General features: G+C 44.3%; 1 protein-coding gene across 3 annotated transcripts in view; it reads right to left on the reverse strand.

Moving 5' to 3' along the window:
- The window catches only part of nlgn3a (neuroligin 3a), a 129,521-nt gene that overhangs the window by 74,351 nt on the left and 32,346 nt on the right, over positions 1 to 22,824 (reverse strand). For 2 of the 3 annotated variants that reach the window (XM_069669615.1, XM_069669614.1), the window contains exon 3: positions 6,649 to 6,798. In XM_069669615.1, coding sequence (XP_069525716.1) covers positions 6,649 to 6,798 — 150 coding nt within the window. Of the gene's footprint in view, positions 1 to 6,648; positions 6,799 to 14,468; positions 14,529 to 22,824 lie in introns of all 3 variants that reach the window. The other variant, XM_069669617.1, reaches the window with a different exon arrangement.

A 22,824-nucleotide genomic window follows, 5' to 3' on the forward strand; every position in this document is an offset into this window, starting at 1 on the left:
CGGATAAGACCCCCGGCTACACGCCCTGGCATGTTCACCGTTGTCCCCAGAGGCCTTATCATCGTCAGACTGTAGCCGATGGTTTTCGAGATTTGCATGTATCTAATACTATGATGATAAATGATCCAGTGGCTGATACAGCTTGTTTTTGTGGGTGATGTGGTGCAGTGAGTGACAGCTGCAGAGATGATTTTTTTTTCATAGGAATATTGTCTCATAAATCAACTCATTCATGTGTTTATGTAGTTGTTGTTAGCTAGCTAGCTGCTACTGCTAACTGTTCATTTCTGTAAAAAAGCTGCTTAAGAGCACACGTTAACCTGTCTGTGGTGTATTCTTGCACTTCCCAAACAGCTTCAGTTGCTTTTCCACAACCTGCCCGACTGAAGGAGGCCTGACCCCGATTTCCTGCAGCAAAGGAAAACCGAGATGCTGTACTCTGCAGGATGTTGGTGAAGTAGTAATACAGGTCATCTTAGATGTCATCTGGATACTTCCTGCCTGAGGTCTAAAACCATTTACACTTATCATTTCAAGTGTCTTATATCCGGATCAGGTCCAGATGCGATTTAATACACCTTCATATACACTTAACCACATATGGGTCAGAGGCCGCGAGCACAGCGGGAGCACTTCAACTCTCTGTGGAGCTGGTACTACTGCAGCGGAGAACAAATAACAAATGTGTGACTCCTTTGCTAGACAATATCGCTCACATACAGGCACAAATATCCTCCGCTCCCCCAAATCCCTGGCTGAATTACCCACAGTCCCCATCTTTAGCTTGGCAGAGGGACATAAGAGAGGACGGCAGAGTCACTTAACCACACGCAGGACGACTCTGGGACACCTGCTCTGCCGCTTCGGCGCTGCTTCCTCACACAGTAGACTGAGGTTATTTTGATTGGATCTAAAACTATTCTTTTGAAGGCCTGAATAACTCGGGTGGTCTGTCCACAGCGGTGACTGTCCCACTATAAAATGGCTGCGATCAGAGAGATATGGCAGATAGACATCAAAGGTCACAAATAAACCCTGTCAGAGGTGAAAACACTCCACAAGAACACGCCGCACTTGACCGTTCTCCTTTTTTCGAGCACTTGGCTGAGAAAGACGAGGCTCACCTTGAGTTTTGGCAAGAGAGGCAGCCTTTGTTAATTTTTAATGCATTTGGAAACTAGTAATTAAGTCCCTCCCCCCCAATGGACTGGGAAATTGACATGCTCTGGAGAGCCAGTGAGTAATTATATTTGTAAAGAGCAGTGATACAAGATACTCCCCTCTGACTGGGACTCATTACACATCATTAGAGAGGCGCGGCAACTAGACGCACGCACGCGCTCGACGTGCACGGCCCACACACACGCCCTTAATGCACTTGGGCAGACAAGTCGCACTCTTTGACACAAACACAATCCCTCTCTCTCTGCACGTGCAGATCAATGAGCAGGAGTCCCTTTAAACAAACTTTGCTCTTCAGGTGGCTGACATGTCCTAACAGGACAGGCTGCTGCTGTAAACTCCACATCTGATCCGCTGATAGTGACACAGCAGTGGGTCAATAAGTAATTAAAGATTAAATCTGATATGAATTCTCATTCATCTAAATAGTGAAAGGTTGAGATATGAAAGTTTCCAAATGGGGCCTCGGGAGAATTGTGGTCCACCCTTTGAAGCAATAATTACCATTACAGCGGCGTAGGGCTACGAGCTGCAGGGGGATGATAGAACAGCACTGGAAACTTAGCGGACTCCTCTTTAATTGGAACAGGAGTGGCAGCGACTCACACATCAGACTCAACGAATAGAAATAGTACAACTCTCCTCATGTTACCTCTTCTTTCCTCTCCTCCGCCTGCAGTCTGTGCCTCTTTTTTTTATCTCTAACAGTGTATTATCAGTGTGTGTTTCTCTGGAGAATCAGCAGCTGCCTTGCATATATTATACAACCACGCTGAAATATAGACTAAACCCACCGCGGCGTGCCGTCTGAGAAACAACCAAACAAGTGCTGAATCTATATTTCATAACAAACTGAGCTCTGGCTTTCAGTTACTTTACTCCTTTTCAGTAAAATGTTTAAAAGCCAAATAAAGCTGGAAATAATTTCACTACAAAAACAAGAGTAAGGAAAATTAAATTAATGCAAAAGATGGATGAAAAATTTACAACTGGTGTTCAACCCAAGTTGGGCGCTGTCCAATTTGCTGCTGAAAATGTTTTGCATTCCTCGCATTAAAAATGCTTTCAGTACAGATTTGTAAGCGAGGGCTGTTGTTGCCTAATAGTTTAGGCCCATTATTCCTGTGAAAGGAGTTAAATATTCAGATTGTTGTGCGTATTTCAAAGGTGTTTACTGCATTATTAATGTCGTATTCAGATTGCGCAGGGACGGCGGGGAGAGCTGTATTAGTGTCAGAAAGCGGAGTTTGAGTTGCCTTGTCTGCTTTCACTTTAAACTCATTATCTTGTCTAATTCTCTCTGCCTCCATTATTCCCTCATCCCTTTAAGCAGCCTAATTAAAAGAGCTTTCATTTTTTCATTAATATTTGCTTATTTATTTATTTTTCACTCTACTCGAGACGGCTTCAGCCAGCGTAGAATCTAAATTACTGATTTTTTTCATTATTCATCTGAAGGGAGTGCTGCTGCTGCACACTACTCGAGTTTAAGCCACAGAAGAAGAAGAAGAAGACGAAGAAGAAGAAACTGGGATATTTACTCTCATCCAGCCGCCGGATGACCGGATGCTAAACTGCAGGAGCACAGCTTTCAACTATGTGTGCAGCGGCTAATGCACAAACAGTTTATCTACTCCACTTATTGCTGTCTAGACGAGATTAGCGCTGAAACGGTTAGCGACGCCCGTATTCAATAAAAAAAGTGCAAACAAATATGAAACGAAGATTACGGTTTCTCATGTTCTGAGTGTTGCAATTCCCACTTTATGACTGAAAATCTTCAGACAGCTTAGTGTTAATTGGCCCATCATGGTCTGATTTCTCTCTGGCCTGGGTTTTATTTGGCTTATATGAGTGTGTCTGTAATAACAGTTTAAAGCCGTACCATGGGGAGATTATCAGACCATGCTACAGCGATGGACATTATCGCTCAACTACATGCATCACTTCTCCTCTGCTCATTTCTCTGAGTGGCTGCTGGGGAGCTCACCGAGAGAGCTGCTTTGTAAACTGCATGTGTGTGTGTGTGTGTGTGTGTGTGTGTGTGTGTGTGGGCTAACCGCAGCTGTGTGTGTATTTTGTCTTTGCTTGTGTCTCACTTGTATGTGTGAGTGTCAGATGTTCAGAGTACTCATATGTGCTGTTTGAGGGGGTGTGTGCATGCATGTAGAATGACATTTAGCGAAATGTGGCGGCGAGAGAAGAAACATCTGACTCATAATTGAAGTGCCATGAAAGAAATATGATCATGAATCTGTATTAGGCTTACGTGCTCGGCTTGAAACCAGCGGCAGGAGCAAGAGGCGGCGTGCTCAGCCAGCACTCTGACTACCTCGCCGCCCCGAAGGCTGATTACAACGCTCAGAATGATACTCCACAAAAATGACAGAGGGAAAACACGGCGCGTTCACGGCGAGCAACTCTGATGACAAAATCGATAGGCCGTAGCGCTCTCATCTCCATCAAAAAGAGAGGCTCGGGATGGATGTAGTTGTGCCAGTGTGATTCAACCGCACCAGTCATCTCAATGTCCTGGAGGATAAAGCGGCAGCGCTCCTCCGTCAACCTCCCGCTCTTGACATGCGGTAGCTCTCTGAGCAGCAAGGTGAGGCAGAGCACTTCTTTACGGATAAAGCGGTCCATATCTTATATTCTTCTGCTCGTTGACAAATGCCATGAAAGGATCTGCTCATCCTACAGAAGAACTCGTGGAGCAGGAGCAGACGAAACAGCTCGTTGACCTCCATCCCTCTGCCTTCAGACAGTTTAAATCAAAGCCGTGTCTTGTCCCTTCACTAATTTTCCAATCACAAACTGTCTCATGTGGATTCATTTTAGAGGCCTGAATGGTAAAACTGTTCACCCTGTAACAAGAAGGAATAAAACATTCGCATTTTATCATGCAGCAGATGATCCTTCTTCTCTCCTGTTCTGTTATAATCCTGTTACCGTTCAATCATCGAGCGACCCTTTAAAGGGTCCCGACCTCTAGGTTTGGACCGATGTGTCTTACGCTGTTGACCAGAAACTATCAGTGTGTCACAATGTTGCACTGAGTGACACTGTCCTCCATCATGATGATCATGGACCTTGTTTATTTGAGTAAATGCTGCATCGCCCTGCTGCTGCGGTAAATACTCACTGAAAGTACTCATAAAAGCAGAACTCTTGCATTTGTTAGCCCCCCAAAATATCAACTTGATTTTCTTCTCCATAACAGCAGCCTATCACAGCAATTATATACTGTACGGTATGCATTGTCTTTCACAAGCAGCCAGTGTTCAGAGGAGAAAAGAACTTAGATCTTATGTGACGATAGCAAACAACAATAGAGCGCTAGCTATGACATGAGACAAGGCGAGAAAAAAACTTTAACCCTTACATATTTTAAGGCTCTATTTGTATTAAAGAATTTAAACATAAAAGGAGGAAGTTTCATGTTTTGGAATCATGGTTCCTCTGACGCTCTTCCAGACAGGATGTCAGGAAGTAGCTTTTTATCCCTCTGGTATTGGAGGGGTACTCAGTGTCAGCACTCAAGTGTAGTGCATGGATACAACAGTTGGTTCCAACCAAGTAATCTGATTGGACAAGAGACATTTCACGAGTGTAACATCACTGGGACTTTTCACAACCTCAGCCAGGTGTTCTGAATACTGTTCATTAACACAGCTCTGAATCACACAGCAGACTCTTATTTCACTGGTTGATGATAAATTAAAACATACAGATAAATGTACATGATAAAAAACAGCTGATCTGTGGTAACCTGCAGATATAAGCTGTGTCCCAATCCAGCGGCTGCAGCCTTCGAAGGACCTATTTGGAGGCCGATTGTGTCACAGCAACGCATCGAAGGCTGTCCCAATTGGAAGGCTCCTTTAGATGCAGCCGACAAATGCGTCCTCCTTTTCCCAGGCCATGAAGGACCCATCGGGTGCATCCTTTGCAGCCCAACAAGATTAATTGCGCACCAACTCCAAAGAGATGGCGGACTCTTATATGGCCGAAGAATACACTTTAAATTGTAAAAGTTTTTGGTTTCAACTCAATCGAATAGCTAACGATACTGATGTTTAAAAAACGAAAGGGCCCTTGAAACAAATTATCTTTAAATAATAGGTTAAGTTACATGACGTTAGTTATGCTAGCTAATTAGCCCGCTAGCTACCTTTTGCTAGGTGACAGGAGCGGTGTTTGGTGACGCAAGGGTAGACCAGACTGTCTCATTTCAGTTCGGCTTTAGTGGCCTACGCAGGCATCCTCTGTGGACCACCTCCTTCGAAGGCTGCAGCCTCCTGGATTGGGAAACAGCTACAGACTGCAGGAGAATGCTTGGGTTGCTTGGCAACAACAGTCCAGTTTCAGTCAAGCTGTGGACCTAGTTGAGACGGTGCAGGAAAAAGTTCTGTTGGTGATTGTTGCTGTTTACTCCATTTTGCCGCTCGTCGTTTTAAAGCAATATCACAATCGGCCGTGATTATGACCGGATCACAGCCGTGACCTCGATTGTGACATTGCTTAAGTATCAGGGAAAATAGTGCTGGTACATCTCTGGCATCCAGTGACCTAGTATCTGCTCAATTCCCTCCTTTCAAGAGTTCAATCGATTAATGAGATTATTCAGGGACACATTTATGAATCGTTCCTGTTGGTGTATTCGAAGGATGAGTTGACCGAAGACAACCAGAAACGACAACAAACAGCAGCACAATAGCCCAAATGGGAGGCCACATTCTCAACATTTGCAGCTAAAAACACAACATTGACATTTCATTTGATGTTCAAAGCGTTTGTAGGCAGCGGAGAAGCACTCTAAATGTAAAAAATGTGTGAGGGGGGAAATCAGCTGTGTCAGAGAGATGGATGGAGAAGGTACAAAGCTCTGGTAGTGTGCTAACAAACTCCATTTTGTGTTGCTGCAGCTGTTTCCATGGAGCTCTCTCACCCTCTCTCTTTCTCTGCCACTCCACTCTATCTCTCTCCCTCTCTCTCTCTCTCACACACACACGCGCGCACACACAAGTGTCTGAAAGAGGATTCAGCTGTGTGAGTCAATCTGCAACCAACCACAACCCGGAGAGAGAGAGAGACAGAGAGAGAGAGAGCACCTCGTCCTCTCTAACAGACTCTTCTTCTCTCCTCCATCTCTCCGGCATCACGCCCATCTCATCATTTTTTTCTACCTCATTACAATAATTTCTTAATTTATTCTAAACCCCAGTCACAACAACAAACCCACATTCAGCACACTCAATTACTGTGATTTTGATACACATGCCCCACATCCACACGCGGCTCAGGAACCGGCCCGTGTATTAACAGTGCCGAGCTTTTTCCCCCTCCGCCTTATTTGGAGTGGATGTGGCAATCAGCGGCGCTCATTACACCTAGCTGCCCTACAAAGATGGCCCAGAAAAATGTCCTTGAAGGAGAAAAAAAAGAAGAAGGGAATAAGATGCTTACCGAGGACTCCGACACGGTAGTTGAGAGTGATAACGATGACATTTCCGTAGCTGGCCAGGACGCTGCCATCGATCATGTTGCCCGTCCCCTCCATGTAGGATCCTCCGTGGATGTAGACCATCACAGGCTTGGCCCCGGTGTCTCGTATGTCTGCAAGAGCGGCCATCATTAACACATTCACATAGCCGTCCACCCACTCCGATCAAAGGGTTCAGCTCAGATTCAGATACAGCAGATAACAGCACATGGTGGCCACAAACAGACAAGCTGACGGTCACCTCTCAGATACCAGCTGAGGACACTTTGTGAGCCTTCGAACGGACTATTTTTTTCTGCTCTGTGAAACACAAATTAATGTCTCATTATGTCGAGTTTAAATCTATGATAGTAATTGGCCATCTCAGCTGAAAACGCAGCATATTGACCAAACTATTAGGGTCGTATTTTTTGCCTTCCATGAGGCAGAGCCCACATCCCAATATAGACACGCAGGAAGCCATTAGGGAGAATAAAGAGAGAGGTACTCTGACACATCTCCTAACCAGGGAGAAGGCTAATCTGGCTTGACAGTGATAGGGGAAAAAACGCGCTGGCTAATTACACAATGCGACCATACGCCTCCTTTTTTTTTTTTTTTAACACAGGCCTATCTCTGTGCAACACTTTATTTGCACGCTCTTTCTTGGCATTGCTCGCAGTTAAATTCGTGCTCGAGTTTTGGTAAAAATGTTGTTTATTCTATTCCCGACTCAGGGCTTGATACCCAGCTGGAGCGACACTCCAGCCAGATAAAGCACATCCAGAGGTAGAGGGAAGAAAAAAGCCTCTGTCTGAGGAATAGACTGAATTACTGGCTGGCTAGCTCGAGCTGGGAGACAAGACAAGAAACTCTCTCTCTCATTCTCACTCCCGCTCCCCCCCGCGTTCTCTGTAGCTTCTCGCCTTCCCCCTCCCTCACTTTGTATCGCTTTCACTCACAGACTCTCCCCTGTCTCTCTCCCGCCTTCCCTCCATCTCTGTCCAACTCCCTGCCTCTCCCTCTCTCTCTCTCTCTCACTCTCTCTTTTTTTCCCCCTAAGCCTCGAGAGTGGTGAGAATGAGAGAGGGTGGGAGGGCAGAGGAGTGAGAAAGATACAGAGAGAGAGAGAGAGAGACAGACAAAGACAGACCGGAAGGAAGGAAGATAGAGAGAGAGAGAAGAAGGAAGAAAATAAAAAAGAGAGGCAGAAATAAAGGCAAAAAAAGAGAAAGCAATGGAGTCAGATTTAAAGGGAGGTATTGTATTCTGGTTGCGATGGTGACTGTGAGCCAAAATTCGAAATCCTCAAGAACAGCTAATCGCGGACCACATCCTGCACAGCCCAATCTGCACCCATCTGCAGGCTCTGTTTGTCGTCACATTAGCATGCTCCACACCAAGGACAACTACTTAAATGCATTTTGTAAAGACACGCTTTTCCTGTAGAGCCTATAGCACAGCTCAGCCTTGATTCAGAGGTTGTTTTTTTCCCCCATAATTCCCCTGGTTATTCACAGCCCCGTTACGTTTAAAAGCAAAGCAATAACTTGTATATGATGTGACCTTATTTACGGCTGGCTTTATCTTGCTGGTATCTGAGAAGGCTACACAGTGAAATGTGATTTATAGCTGACACTTCTCTATGCACACACTTATCTTACAGACAGGAGGAGGAGGAGGAGGAGGAGGAGGATGCACGGGGTGAGGAAGCATGAAAGGTACAGTCAGAGAGGGGGGAATGGGGGAGGAAAGGGGGGTAAAGAAGGGGAGAATAACAGCGAAACGATATCCTGCACAAGCTACTCAAACAAATGGGCCACAGATACAACGAGAATGGCAAAGAGGAAGAAGGGACAGAGGGCAGAAATAAGAAAAAGAGATTAGTCATGTCATTGTTATCAGCCACCTCTTTTGTTGATTCACATCAGGACTCCATGAAAACATTTAAATCCCTCTGTGGGAGCTACATCAGACATCGAAGCTCCACTTGTTCTAATCTGTTTATTGACTTGATGTGATTTGTGTCAGAGGGAAATATACATGCAACAGATCCAAATTGGACTTTTACAGAGAGGAAAAAAAAATAATCCTCTCGAGCTACATCCACATCTGGGCTGCAGCACAGCATGACGTGGAGGTAATGAGGTGAGTAGCTCTTCCTAAACCAATCAGATCAGAGCTTTAGCTGCTGCCGTGGACGCCTAATCTGGTGACACAGGTGACTAAGTGGCTACCCCGCATATAAAAAAAAAAAAAAAGGCTGCTTTCTGATTCACTCGCTTCTCGGAGGCAAACACATCATTACATCAAAACATATTCACAGCATCAAAACGCAGCACAGAGCTCTGTGCGAGGAGAGAAACAGAGATAGGTTCATTAATGCACACACTGCTATATTTTGCAATAAAACACCATGCACAGTGAGTTGGAAATAAAAACAAGACTTCTTTTTGGGAGATGAACAAAAATATATGTGCATGATAGGAATGGAGATGAAAGCGGATGTGAGGTGGAGAAAATATTTATATAACACATCATTTTCTCATGTTTCTCTCAATCACACAAGTCAGGTCATGCAGCATCTACAGTGACACAAACTAACAGCAACAACTTGTACCGCAGAATAGGAAATAAATGAAAAACTGAGCGTAAATGAACAAGTAAATCAAAGCTCGCTGGACTCTCCTCTGGCTAAATAGAACAGTTGGGGACTTTCATACCCACAAATACATCACAGGCCGTGAGTTACAGCAGGACCGGAGGAGCACAACCTTCCTCAGGTGCATCGCAGCGCCTGTGGACTGATTGGAGTGTCAGTGGGAGGCAGAATTCAGGCCTGAGCTGAGCCTTTAAGTGTTGCTGCTGCAAGTAAAACCCACCAGGAGGGCCGGCAGCAGCTCCATCCTCCTCTATCTTCCTCTCTCTCTCTCCTCTCGCTACCTCCACCTTTTTTTGTCCTTTGCCTCTCTCCCCATTGAAAACAGTCCGTCATATATATCTGACACTAAGCGCCCCAGAAGCGGCCTTGACACTCCGGATCGGGACAGGACACAAAAGGCGAGTGGAGATAAGTGTCGGTGGCATTCACTGTGTCAACACTTTGTGAAACATGGTGGCTGTCAGCGGCTATCAGAGAGGTCTGAGGTGGGGTGGGGAGGGGGGAGGAAACGGGTGACAATGTCCTGATGTGGCAGGACATGACATGCACCCTACTGTAGCGCTCTCGTCAAGCCAAGCTTCACGCTTCACTCATGACAACTCCATTACTAGCCATGTTTAAAAACTGGGTTTGGTTTAACCGGGGAGCTTCTTGCAGAACAGGCAGAGTAATTACACAGAATTATACAGCAGCGTGTGTTCAAGTCACTGACAGTGTTCTGAATGTCACTGAATGTCCGCTTAATATTCTCTTTATACTGAATCAAATGAAGTGGCACTGAGTGTGACTCGGCCTCGGAGGGGAAAGAAGGCTGAAGTGAAGGAACACACAGTGACAAATTTTCTATTTTGGACTCAGAAGAAAGTGGAAGGCGGACTTAAAAGAAAAAAAATGTTGCATAGCTGCAGCTTTTTAAGGCGGTGGACTTCAGATCAACAGGAGCGATGGGATGTGCAGAAAAAGAGCAACTTATAGGAAGAGTATGTCACACACGATGGTCTTTTCCACAACTCTTGACATTTTTGAGGGTGACTGAGGTGTTTCTTGTATATAAAAGAAATTGGATAACTGAAAACGAGAGGTGTGTGTGTGAGAGAGTGTGTGCCTTTACTACGAATCCTGACATCGCTACAGCTAATGTAATGGGAGGAATGACCTTTGTGTGAAGGTGACTTTTTACCTCCCAGCCGGGTATGTTTGTGCGTTAAATATGATGTTGGAAACAGGGCAGGCAGAGCGCAGAGTGTGTGAGGACGGAGGGAAAAGAGAGACGGAGGGATAGACGCAGGATGAGTGAAATAAAAAGCAAGACACGGTGAGAAAGCCTACAAGGCTATTAGCCAAAGCCCCCTACAGCTGGCCTGGATCGAGATGAGAGGCAGAGGCTGTAGAGGTGCTGTCATCCCTAAGACTCACAGACATCGCTTTACTCCTTGAGTGAATGAAGACTAACCCTTTAGTCTTTCAGGGAAGCCTGCTGTCCATGGTGCGAGGTACAAAAGCTGAAGTTACACTGTAGAAACACACAGAAGGTTTGACGACAGAAGTGCACACAGCACAAACCTCTGTGACGTGCTGTGGAGCTGCACAAAGCTGAACAACGAGTAAAAGTGCTGCGGTGAACTAATTCAATGCTAATCTTCCCTCTGGTTCCATTCTCCAGATTTTTCAAAAGCAATGTTTTTTTTTTTACATGTTTTGCCTTGCCAATTATTTTGTGCCACTCAGGAGTAAAGGACAAAGAGAAAAAAATATAGACGACAGTAACAGAGCAGCTCTCCCATCCTTTGAAACGGCTCGAATGATGCCCTTGTGGATCAGCCATTAGCAGCAATGCTTATCTTGGAAAGACGCTGAGCAACAGCATTCCAAATATCTCTGCATAAATGGGCTTCAAGAGGGCACAATTCCTCATCCCTGCCACATCAGAGAGAATAGGATAGTGGCAGAATGGAGAGGGTGGTGTGTGAATTGCCCCTACCGTCGATTCACCGGTCTCCAGCCTGCATGAGCTGAGCTGAGGGCTTTGCTGGATGGGGATCCAGTCAGGCCTGTGCGATGGAATTAATGGTAATACCCAGGCAGGTGGAGCTCAGCTCTGCTCCCTGGCACAGCAGCGATGAAGAGGGGGGTGGGTGTATGTGTTGTTTTCTTCAGTGCTTGCTTCTGGAGCTTGGATGCAAGCATTGTGTATACGTACAAGTGTGTGCATGTGTGCATGCTTCACTGATTTAATGGGTGTGGGTGTACATGTCTGCACACTCACACTGGGTGGAAGTATTCCTCCTGATTAGAGCTAGAGTCTCGGAGTGCCAAACGACACACACACGCACACACACATACAGAAAACACACCCACATATTTATTTTTCATCAGTGGGAGAGGGCCGAGCAGCAGTGGCGCGAGACACTCTGGAGGTGGAGTGCGGACGGCTGCCTCTCTCTGCCTCACACTGGGCACCGTACCTCAGCACCACTGCCATGTTCCACCTGGGAGACTCAGCTCCTACACAGCCTCACTTCCTCTGTTTACATGCCCACCTTTATCTAACAACAGCAGGTAGGTGATTGAAAGCGTGTGCTCGCTTTTACAGTGCAATAACAGCCTCTGTAAAAGTGAGTGTTGATTGTGGGCCGATGTAAATCACAGCGACTTGGCGCGCGCGCTCGTGTGGCTGCAGGGAGTGTTGCGTAGAATTTGAATGCACTTTGGGGGGAGCCAAGGGGTTGATTGTTGCTCAGATGGACAAGCGGACACACAAAGGGACAGATGAACAGACAAACAGACAGAAAGGCTATGCCAGCTAACAGCAAATAGCTATACAGTATAAAGAAAGGTCATTTTTATCCTCCCTACATGTTTTATTCTGCTCATCCCCTTGTCTCAGTTGATTGTTTTTTATTGGCTGTTCCACTGCTTTTTTAATTTTAAATTTAAAAAATATTAAATTACATTTGTTACTAACATTTCTTTGGTAATTTCTTTCTTTACTGTTCCAATAAAACTTATTTGAATAAGAATTTAAGAGCATGTCTGGAGGGTTATACGAGGCAGAAGGGCGGCTCAGACGTGGAGCAGGGAGGAGGGAATTAGCCCAGGATAGTCAGTCTGCCAACTGAGACAGCATGGTAATGTTGGGATGAACAGACTGAGAGATGGAGGGGGTTAGACAGGGAGACCAGAGAAGACAGCAGCTCACTGGGCTGAATGAGAATATGTGGATAAGAGTTGCATCAGCTGAAGAGTGACAGTGTGGGAGTTCGCCTTGTGTTTTCATTCTACTTGCCCTTGAACTTGATTTTCATTGGTAATGCAGGACGTACATTTACTGTAGGCAAGGAGATTGCTATTACCGGCAATAATATTACAGCCACTTGTGAGAGCAGTAGTATATAAGACAGCTTACAAGGACTGTGTGGTTAGTGCTGCGTACTCAGCCATCCTTCACGGAGGAAAGAAGTCTTTTTATCTCAGAGGTAACACGCGGGAATTACAGAGAAACGAGCGGGTGTCCCTGAACACTGGTTTCATATGTCAGGCCATGACACTTCAAAACAGACACATTCACCAGAACAATGAAAATCTTCTGGATCATATTTAGGAATTGATGGCCGACTCTGTCACACATGCATTAGTTACAGTGCTGTGGCGGAGATTCTGCTGGGACCGCATTGTGCTGCTACGGTGATGCTCGGTAAATAGCATTAGTCGCGCTCAGTAAAGAATAGACTTGTCACATTTTCAGTGAGGCTGGTCTTTCACAACAGCTTGGAGACCAAGCCACTGTGTACGCATGCAAAGACCTGCCAGACAAAGGGATCGGCACTTGTCAGCAATTTTGAACGGACTTAGGGCTGCATGTGGGTTTGCTTAACGGAAGAAAAAAAAACATACACATGCACGCACGTAAACACAAAGTCTAGCAGAAAACCGAAGGCAATTTGGCTCCTGTTGCAGCAGCTCGCCCTGGGCTTGAATGGAGGAACACCTGTGTGTCAAAGTGGTGCCATGGCAACGCTTCCTGTTCTGTGATCAAGGCCAGCGTGAGGCTTTTTTTTTGAAAGAGGAGCCCACTGGCAAAGAGGAAGGAGCTTCTCTACAAACCCTTAAACATCTGGAAAGAACCCTGGTTATCCAGCCTCAGCTGGGATTAAACCAAGCACAAGACCTCCAGCAAAGCCGGCATTAACCGGGCCAATAGGCAAGACTAATAAGTGAAACATTTAGCAAATTACAGTGACTTCTTAGATTTGTCTGCCAAATAGAAGGTCCATATGCCGTAACCGTGTGCTAACAGCTGCACTCCCTGTGTACACTTGTTATACACATAATGTGCAAGGATCCAATCTGCCCATATAAAACGAAAGGGTTTAAATCAAGGGCTTTACCCTGATACCCAGCATCATGCTTGCATCACCTGCCCGACTGTTGCAAAAGACAGACAAGGGCGGGGCGATATCAAGGGTTTGATTTAGATTCAGAGACTTAAGCCGTTTCTGTTGCAGCACAAGAATCGTCTCTCATTCTAATCTCGGCAGCGATCCACCCTGAGCCAGGAATATCCCAAGATAAATATGGAAAGTGAACAATGCGATTGCTGAGCAGCAACTTCCCATTTTCTACACCTCTCGCCTCTAATCCTCTCCAGCAGCACTCCTGAACTGCCGCTCCTCATCTAAATCTGCTGGCAGGCCGGGTGAACGGTCTGATATTACACTGCTGCTTCACTTTCCCTCTGCCATTATCGCCACAAATCCAGCTGCTGGCCACACCTTCAGAGGGGGCTCTCACCGCTGCCTCCGCCTGTGCAATAACAGCTGCCCCAGTCACTGTGAGATATTAAAATGACTCAACTCATCCTGGTTATCTAGACAGCTACTAGATCCCACCTGACTCTGCAGCCAAACACCCCACTCATCAGCTGAATTTAGATGCTCAGGATCGCACACGCACACACACACACGCTAACATTTGATCAAAGACAACACCGCTCTACAGATTGTAATGTGACAGCGCTGTTTGATGATTGCATTTGTAATTAAAGACAAAAATAAATCAAACAAAAAACATACATGATCAAAAAACAGTGACATTCTAAGAAAAAATAAATCATGCACCATCTTTGTTCACCATGGAAAATACCTTCGTCTTCATCACCGTCGTTATCCGATAAATCCTCGCCCTGTTTTTTTGCATGGGCCCCTGTTATTGAAGCGGGGAGAGACATAGAGAGGCACAGGGAAATTCAAAATAGCATGTTTGGCAGCACACAGATGGAAAAAGAAGCAATTCAATAACAAGCAGTATTTCAGTGTGTGAATAATAAAAACAGAGTTAATTTAAATACACTTCAAATTAGACAGTTTGTCAAGGGCATTTCCTGTTAACACTCACAGATCATACAATGAGATAAAAACACTCATTTTCAACAGTATAGAAATAAAAAATAAAAGACCACTTTTGATAAAAACAAAAAAACGTATGCACAAAAGGTAATTAAAAACATTTTTTATAGAATATTTGTAGAAGAGTCATACACACTGGCAGTTTCAGAAATATCTTTTTAGATATATTTGGGAAACCTGCTGAATCCCGTACATGTGGGTAACACCACTGTTACCTTAAAGCTGCTGTGAGGAATTTAGGTTTGTGTTGATTTTGGGCGCCTCCTGTGGACAAAGCCGTACCTCTTATCTGTCTGCTGGTTCTGTTCTGTACATGCCTAAGTAGTGTTTTTAACAACAAATCTCACCCTGCTTTCTTTAACACATGTATCACTCACTTTAAATTTTTGCCCTGGAAAATGTAAACAAAGGCAGCGTAATCGCATCGTCTGACACCTACCCCCCGCCAGCATGTTCAGGCATTAAAAATAACTTTATAGAAATAATCAATCTTGTCGCTGATGGTCTTGTTTGCTTTTGTAGCTCATTTAGAGACAACAGAATTAATTTCAGTCTGTTTCATAACCAGCGACTGGTTAGACTGAACGTCGATGAAATATTGTTTTTAGGTTTAAAGTGCATTTCTGGTCATGACTTTTGGAGCAGAGTTTTGGCATGTTAAAACAATACTTTAGTGTCTTTGTCCTATCTTGGGCATCCAGTTTAAGAGACCAACAAACACAAATTGTGGTTAGTGGTAAGATACTGAATAAAAAAACCAGGATGCAGAGAACAGCTGGGAGAACAGGGTTCACAGTGCAAGCACAAACACGTGCAGGAGTGCTGGGTTGCAACTTCCCTCGAGGTGGTGAGATCTGAATAAATCACAAGATTGCGTGTATCATGTATACTCAGCGATGTGTGCAGTTACTTCAGCTTGTTTCTTTGCCCTAAACAATAGGTAATACGCTGTCGTCCTTGTGCTACATGTTATATAGTATAAAAAACTAGCCCCCTAGGGCGCCTGCGCAGCATTTAGCAATGCAGTGTACATGCCCGGTTGTTGACCTACCACTCACACAGCGGTATCACAGATTGAATCCATGTATAATCATTTTTGTTGCACACAAGCAGCAGGGATTTCAATGCTGATTAGTCTGTAGGTCAATCCATCAGTCAATTCTATTAATAGTCCATCATCCTCTAACAAGAAAAGAAATATTGTGTTATCGGGGGATTTTGAATTTTGGTGATACCCTGACCTTTCATCTAGCACCACTGTCAGTTCAGATTTTCCCCCTGAGCAACGCTTGATACAACTAATCCTGAATCTGCAATCACTGAGCCAGTATAAATATGACTTAACATAAAAATCCAATGTGCTGGTTTCAATGTTATTCACTGATTTCCCAAAGAAGTCTCGTATTTCTCAGAGTTTTCAACAGAGGAGTTGGGTTTGACATTTGCCGCCAACACACATTTAGCTAAGATCGTAAATTAATTGACATTTATGGCATTTATTTTGTATGAAATTAAACCTTAACTTTTAAGGGAACAGATTGGATTTGCTATTTCAAGTACTATAAGCTATATTTTTAATGAGTGTGCTTCTATTTTAGGCCAACATCTACGAAGTAAACTCCCCATGTGACAACATACTTCAGGATGAGTGACTCTCCTCCATGGCTGTATTTCTTCAGGTAAAACCCTGGTCTCTGTCCACTCTATGAGTCATTTCCACTCTTGCCAACTTTAGGCCATATCATCAGCTCTGTAATGGAGAACTCGTATCCTGTGTAACATCTAATTTTCTATGGGTGTTCATGGTACCTAAAAGATGATTCAAGCTACTTCAAACTGGGCTGAAATAACCTTTGCAAGTCTAATGATGGTCTCAGGCCCTGAATCTCCTTTGGCCCTATCTTACACCCAGTGCAAAGCAGTGCACGGCACAATGTAACTGTCATTGCTAGTTTCCGACCAAAGTAGTTCTCAATTTCATGCACGGCGCCCACATTGTTTAAGTAGCAAATGCACTAGCACCAATCAGCGTGCCTATGGGCTTGTTAGTCTTAAATTAATGTCTGGTCAGGTGCACTGCTCTGGTTTGTGCATTGCTCTCTTTGGGTAGCAGAAAATGACTGCACCATTGATTGTCTCAAACGTTGTCTAGAGTCAATCACGCAGAATTTCCTGCTGCTTAAAGGGTGCATTATCTAGATAGGAAGATGTGCCGCCATGTGGAGATACCAACAAGCTAACACTATGGATATTTAAGCGGTCAACAAAGTCACACAGCTGTACCTCAAGTGTAAATGCACACAGCATCTCTGATAATGGGGGGAGACACAACTATCATACAGGGGCCTATTATTGTCATAGTTCATATTGGTACAGTGGAAGAATTCTAGTTAAATGAGTCAAAGTCCAACCCGAGCTTGGCCTATTTAAAAATGTGTTAAATCAGCCGAAGAAACAGCAATGCGGTAGATATAGGTGCATCTGGCTTTTAAAGGGAATGTGAGATGAAACTCTGATGGTTTGATTCATGTAACATCCAAAACATCCCTCTGATCAACAAAGAGATCCAATACAACCCCTTGCACCTTACTTAGTGCCAATGAATGCGCCGTTTAACTCGTCTTCAAGATGTTATTTCCGTCATTCACGTGGAGTCAGAGTAAGGCACTACTACATGCACACAGTTTGAACAGGGAAGTCAGAAGTATTTTAAACCACTTTAGCTTCGGCGCTAGTTAAACAGGTTTTATTTAAATGAATGCGCCGCTGTGTCTCCATACCTCATCTATTGTTAATTGATAGATTGAATACATTGCATAATGTAGGAGGCTGAGTGTCGTGACATTTACTGAGCACATTCAAGCTCTCAAAGTGGAGAAGCCTTTTCAATCTGTTGTATTCCAGTCTGTTCTTTGTTAAGTCTGTCCATCAGATTTATATAATGTGCCTAATGAATAATGGAGTCTGTATGGCCTGCTGTATGATGTTCTTTTTTTAGACGTGCAAACACAACCACATGACTAAGACAACTACACAATGATATACACTATGTGTGTCAGCCTGTTGGGCAATAAGAGGTTATCGTACTGAAATCTGAGGAAGGGTTGGCAGGAGTGGGAGCAGGCTTTTCATTTCAGCATACGAGGGTTAGATGTATGGTTAGTCAGGTTTGGTAGGGTGCACCCTCAAGGCTAATGTAATCAATACTATAATCCATAAATAATATATAGCATAAAAAAACGTAGGGGCTAGTGGTACAGATTTAACCCTTTAGCTAGAAGCCTGCAGTATAATTCTGAAGCCCTCTATGTCTTCAATCCAAAACAGTGATCTTATTGGAGTGAATAAGGAGACACTGGTGTTTCACAATGTGCTAATGTCTGTCTAAGAATGGCTTTAGTCTTATGTTCCCCCCTACGAGTTACAAAGCTATGGGTAGCTAGCTACATGTGGCTAGCTACATCGCCGCTGAAATGTCTCTCATTGACCGAGTGTGGTCATCATGCTTTTGTGCCTGTCTTGGGGCTGACTCTACTTTACTCTGCAAACACAACTATAACCTGTACATTATTACAACTTCAGAAATGTGTTCATTAATTTTTAAGGAACTAGATTCTGGTTTTTCATTCTTTAGTCCTTCAGCTGTTATGCAACAGTAACTGACAGCTGCTGCTAACTGTAGCTGCTATTAGCTAATAACACTAGCTCAGTTAGCTATGCAGCTAGCAGTCCTATTAGCTGATTCTGCCAGCAGGGGGAGGGTTGGCGTTAACATCTTTAGCACAGCAGCTGAGGAGCGCTGGGAAGAGAATGTTTTAAGGCCGGGGGGCAGAGTTGACCAAAAAAAAACTATGATAGGTTGACACTTCACCGCATCAGCGGAGCGCTGAACATGTTGAATTGAACTGTCACGCCCAGTATGAGGCGACAAGTGTCGGGCTTCAGTTTAAAGCTTCATGTCGCCGGCTTCCATTAAAAATGACTTGTAGTGTGATGCTTTTTCACAGGTAGTATGAACACATCTCTTACACTTTGTCAGGTTTAGCACTTAAAAGCTGAACAAATCTGATCGCAGCAGCAGCTCTCAGTCAGGAGCATCTTCCCCGTGTAGGAAGTAACTGTCATTAAGTTATCAGTTGTCATGTCTCTCTAATGTAGGCTTCAAGGGGACCTACAGAGATGTTTATCAGACTACAAGACAGCACAAAAGCAAAAGGGCTCCATCTGCTTCCACAGCCTTCTTTACGGCTTGTTAGCGTTTATGGTTATTCTAGCGCTCACTGTGCCGTTGACGTGGTAAAACAGTGAGGTTATGTGAGTGACACTGCTTCAGACAGGCATAGATTTGATGGCAGGTGTCGACAGGGAAGCTCTGCCACTTTGTACTCTGTTGTCTTTGAGCCTGTGTGTGTCAAACGCCGGATCTATAACAGGAACTGCAAACATGTGACATCTGCAGTGACTCAGCAAGTGAGCCTATATTTGACCTTGGATCTTTTAAGAGATGCCGCAGTGAAAGAGTGTGAAATTACGATAAAACTACAATGAGTTAATGAGTTTCTTTGTGAGTCCGCCTCCAGGAGCCGACATTTGCATTGCTTCAAAACAGGCTGCATCCAGAAAACAGCTTTTATTCATGTTCCTTGACAAGCAAAATAGAAACCTGTCGCATTTATCAAATCAGGTTCAAAGAAAACGCATTTGATGGGCTTACTTGTAACACAAAGGGTATTGAAATTTAACATTTCAAGAGGATTGAATTGCAAACAAAAGACGCTCTCGTAGTTGACTGAAGAGTTTTACATGAATAGACCCAAGCATGCACGTGTGCGTAGCGAACACACACACACACACATGGAGAGGGTTAGGCTCTAGAGACTTCCTGACTGAATCCAGAATTCACTCAATACATGGTGGAAGGGCTAAATGTTAACTGCCTTTCCTTTGCTGGAAAAAGGTTCGCTGACAATAGATGGGCCTTGGAGTTAAATATCAGAAAGGTCAGAATGTGGAAAGGGACTTAGTGAAATGTGAAATGTTGCAGCCCTGACAATTTGGAGCAGTTATATTCAGTCTCTAATCCTCAGGTGGCCATTTTTCTCTTTCAGAGTGCCTGGATCTGTCTCTCCTCCTGTCTTTCTGCTCTCCCTATCTTTCCCTCTCCCTCTCTGTCTATCTCCACTTCTCTCAATCTGTCTGCCAGTGTAGAGGTTAAGGAACAGCTTGGGAGGGACACATAAGAGAGAATGATGGAGAATGCAGCTAAAAGGTTAAGGAGGCTGTAATCCTGCAGTAAAGGACAGCCAAAACTCACACTGCGCTTCAGCTGTTCCCAAAATAAGGAGAAAAAAAAACGAAACAAATAAAGGCAGCCAAGTCGTCTCCCTGCCTGTCTGCAGCTTGATAATGGAAAGAGACAAGTTTAACAGAGAAGTCGGGAATCTGAGTATGGAAGCGAGCTAACACACCGGGGCGTCCTACCTCTATTCTTTATCCCTAATGAAGAATTTATTTCTCATATTAGGGACAAAAAGATTACACGGCACAAATATCTGTAAAAAACCATCAAGGCTCACAAAGCTTTAGGCTTCTTAATAATCTTTTGTTAGACATAATAGTCGTTTAAATAAGCAATGCGCCAGCTGAACATGCACCATTACTGATTTGAAAAAGCCAAAGCAAAGCAGGTATGTAGTCTCCAACACTGGGTTCTTGTTAAAGGTACCCTGTTGATTTTTTTTAACCACTTATGAAGCAATGTATTTACATGTGGGAGCACAATTTGTTTGTATTAACAAGAGCGTAAAGACAAGGCGATTAACGTCCTGCTGTTGGTTTCACACTGTTTTACCAAGAAATGTGGCAAAGCACCGACAAAGGCAGCGAAGAAAACAGTTGTAAGCGGTTAAACATTGATCTATTCTGGAAGAAAAACAAAACACTAGATTAGAAGAAAGGCGTTTTACTTATGTAAGTAAATGCAAACATAAATTTTGTTTGTGTAAATGAACACTTTGGGGGTGTTTTCGGACGTCAAAGTCACTTGCAGGCGCCTCATGACAAATGCAGCATGTGTGGCAAGGCACTACTTTATGAAATTCCAGAGATACCAAAAATATCGGCTTGAATTAAAAGAAATAGTCTGTGCATAAAATGATGCTTGTTCTGGTGCAGCCATGAACACAGGTTAGAAAGACGCCATGATAAATAAAGTATGATTCTGATGCAGCCCCCTTATAGGAGGGATTTAAGTGAAATCAGGGCTCAGGAGCTTCAGTCTACGCTAACAGAGATTGCAGAAGCAACAAATAAATTTGTTTTCCCCTTTAGCAGGGCTTTAGGACTCCACAGGCTGCATCCTCTGTTCCCTTTGAGTTTGGGGTAAACAAAGAACAGAACAGTGATATTGAGCCTTGGACTGACTGGGGAAGCTGGACAGCACAGCAGCAGGAGGCCTCTGAATGGGAACTTCCTGCTTAGGTCGCGTCCTGCATCTCAAGTCAGTGTGGCTGCTGAATCTGCTGCTGGCTGGTTACAGCCTTCACTCTCGCGGGTCATCAACAGTCGCTGATAGATCATCATAGCCGATTATAAAAGTAATTCTCTGTAAAAAAAAAGTGGACATCTGCTCTGTTTTCAGATCGCACAAGCCAATGTTTGTTCTTGTCTTCTTGGAAAGTTTTTGTGCTGTCTGCTTGGCGAACAGATTTCCTCGGCAGCACTCAGGGAGCAGCCCCTCCTTCCCCGAGGCAGGGTTGAGTCGGCCAACCAACGGGATTACCATGGTGTGTTACTGTCTGCAAAGGCCCAGACGCAGTCTAACCGGGATTGGGGCTCTTTCTCAGTTTTTACAGCTCTCTAGCATCTGGAGGTCATCTGGTAAGAGGAAAATATGTCCTGTTTCTGCTGGGGTAGTTAATCTACAGGTTTGGCAACCGATCGGGCTGTTCAGTACTGGCACCGGGCTGCGTAACACATGGCAGCCTGCTGCCTGTGAGGCCTGCATAAGAATGATAGTCGAGTGGTCCAAATCAAGCCAAAATGTCTAACAGATTTCGCTGCACTTATCTCAAATAGACTCATGATGAGGGATGAATTTAGGAGTCAGGAAGGTTGATCTCAGAGCGCTCTCAGAAGCTGTTTTATTCAGAGAGACCAGTGTGAAGGACTCTGAGGACGGGTTTTACAAGCGGGTTACAAGCAGTGAAAGAGACGTGCTGTAAAACCCAGTAGAAAATGATGTGCATATTGTATAAACAGGCAGCACGCAGCACAGTGAGTGCACCTTATCATCAGAGCTCTGCCTCAATGAGGATCCCATCAAAAGGATGTGATTTTACAGATCTCTTTAAAAGATTGTCAATCAATTTAACAATGTAAACCTCTTTTAAAGATAAAGATTGACCTCATCTGGGTTTGTCCTCACAAAATTGACCCATCTCGAGCCGATCTAGCACTCTGAGGCTGAATAGTGCTTTGCTGTGTCCCTGCACATCATTACCCCTCTCTTCACTCCATTCACTCTGACTCAGAGCAGAGAAAATGACTGAGTGGTATAACCAAGGCTCCAGCGCCTGTGTCTCTGATACTGCTATGTGTGTACGCGCTATAAGGACACGTCAGAGAGAGCAGTGGGCTACGGTGCTGATTTCGCACATTCGACCACCTCCACGTGATCTCGTGGCTACGTGCTCAGACACCTTGGACACGGGGTGCTGCACTAGTAAAGCAAAGGAAGGGACGGCCATTCTCTTAATGACATTTCAGTCAGTGTTACATCAGGACAAACGCGGATGCTGTGGAGATTTTGCATTGTCAAAATTAGCTAAAAACAACCCCATTGCTCTCAATACAAACGAGACACACTAAGAACAGGATTAGCTAGCTGTCTTTGATCTTTTGTCAGGGCACTACTCTGTGATTTAAAGGCTTTCCTCTGGAGAAATGGAGGATGATGAGCCCCATATTTACATCAGCAAATCAATTGGTTTCTTTGCACAATGCCAAGAAAGATCCGTCGCAGACTTTTCCAATAACGATAATCTCTTGGAAGATGAGAATTACTTTTTTTATCCAAATTACGCATTAAACAG

The sequence above is a fragment of the Semicossyphus pulcher genome, unplaced genomic scaffold (assembly GCF_022749685.1).
Source record: "Semicossyphus pulcher isolate SPU_LCO1_2020_fin unplaced genomic scaffold, fSemPul1.0.p SCAF_2, whole genome shotgun sequence".
In the NCBI taxonomy this organism is placed as follows: domain Eukaryota; kingdom Metazoa; phylum Chordata; class Actinopteri; order Labriformes; family Labridae; genus Semicossyphus; species Semicossyphus pulcher.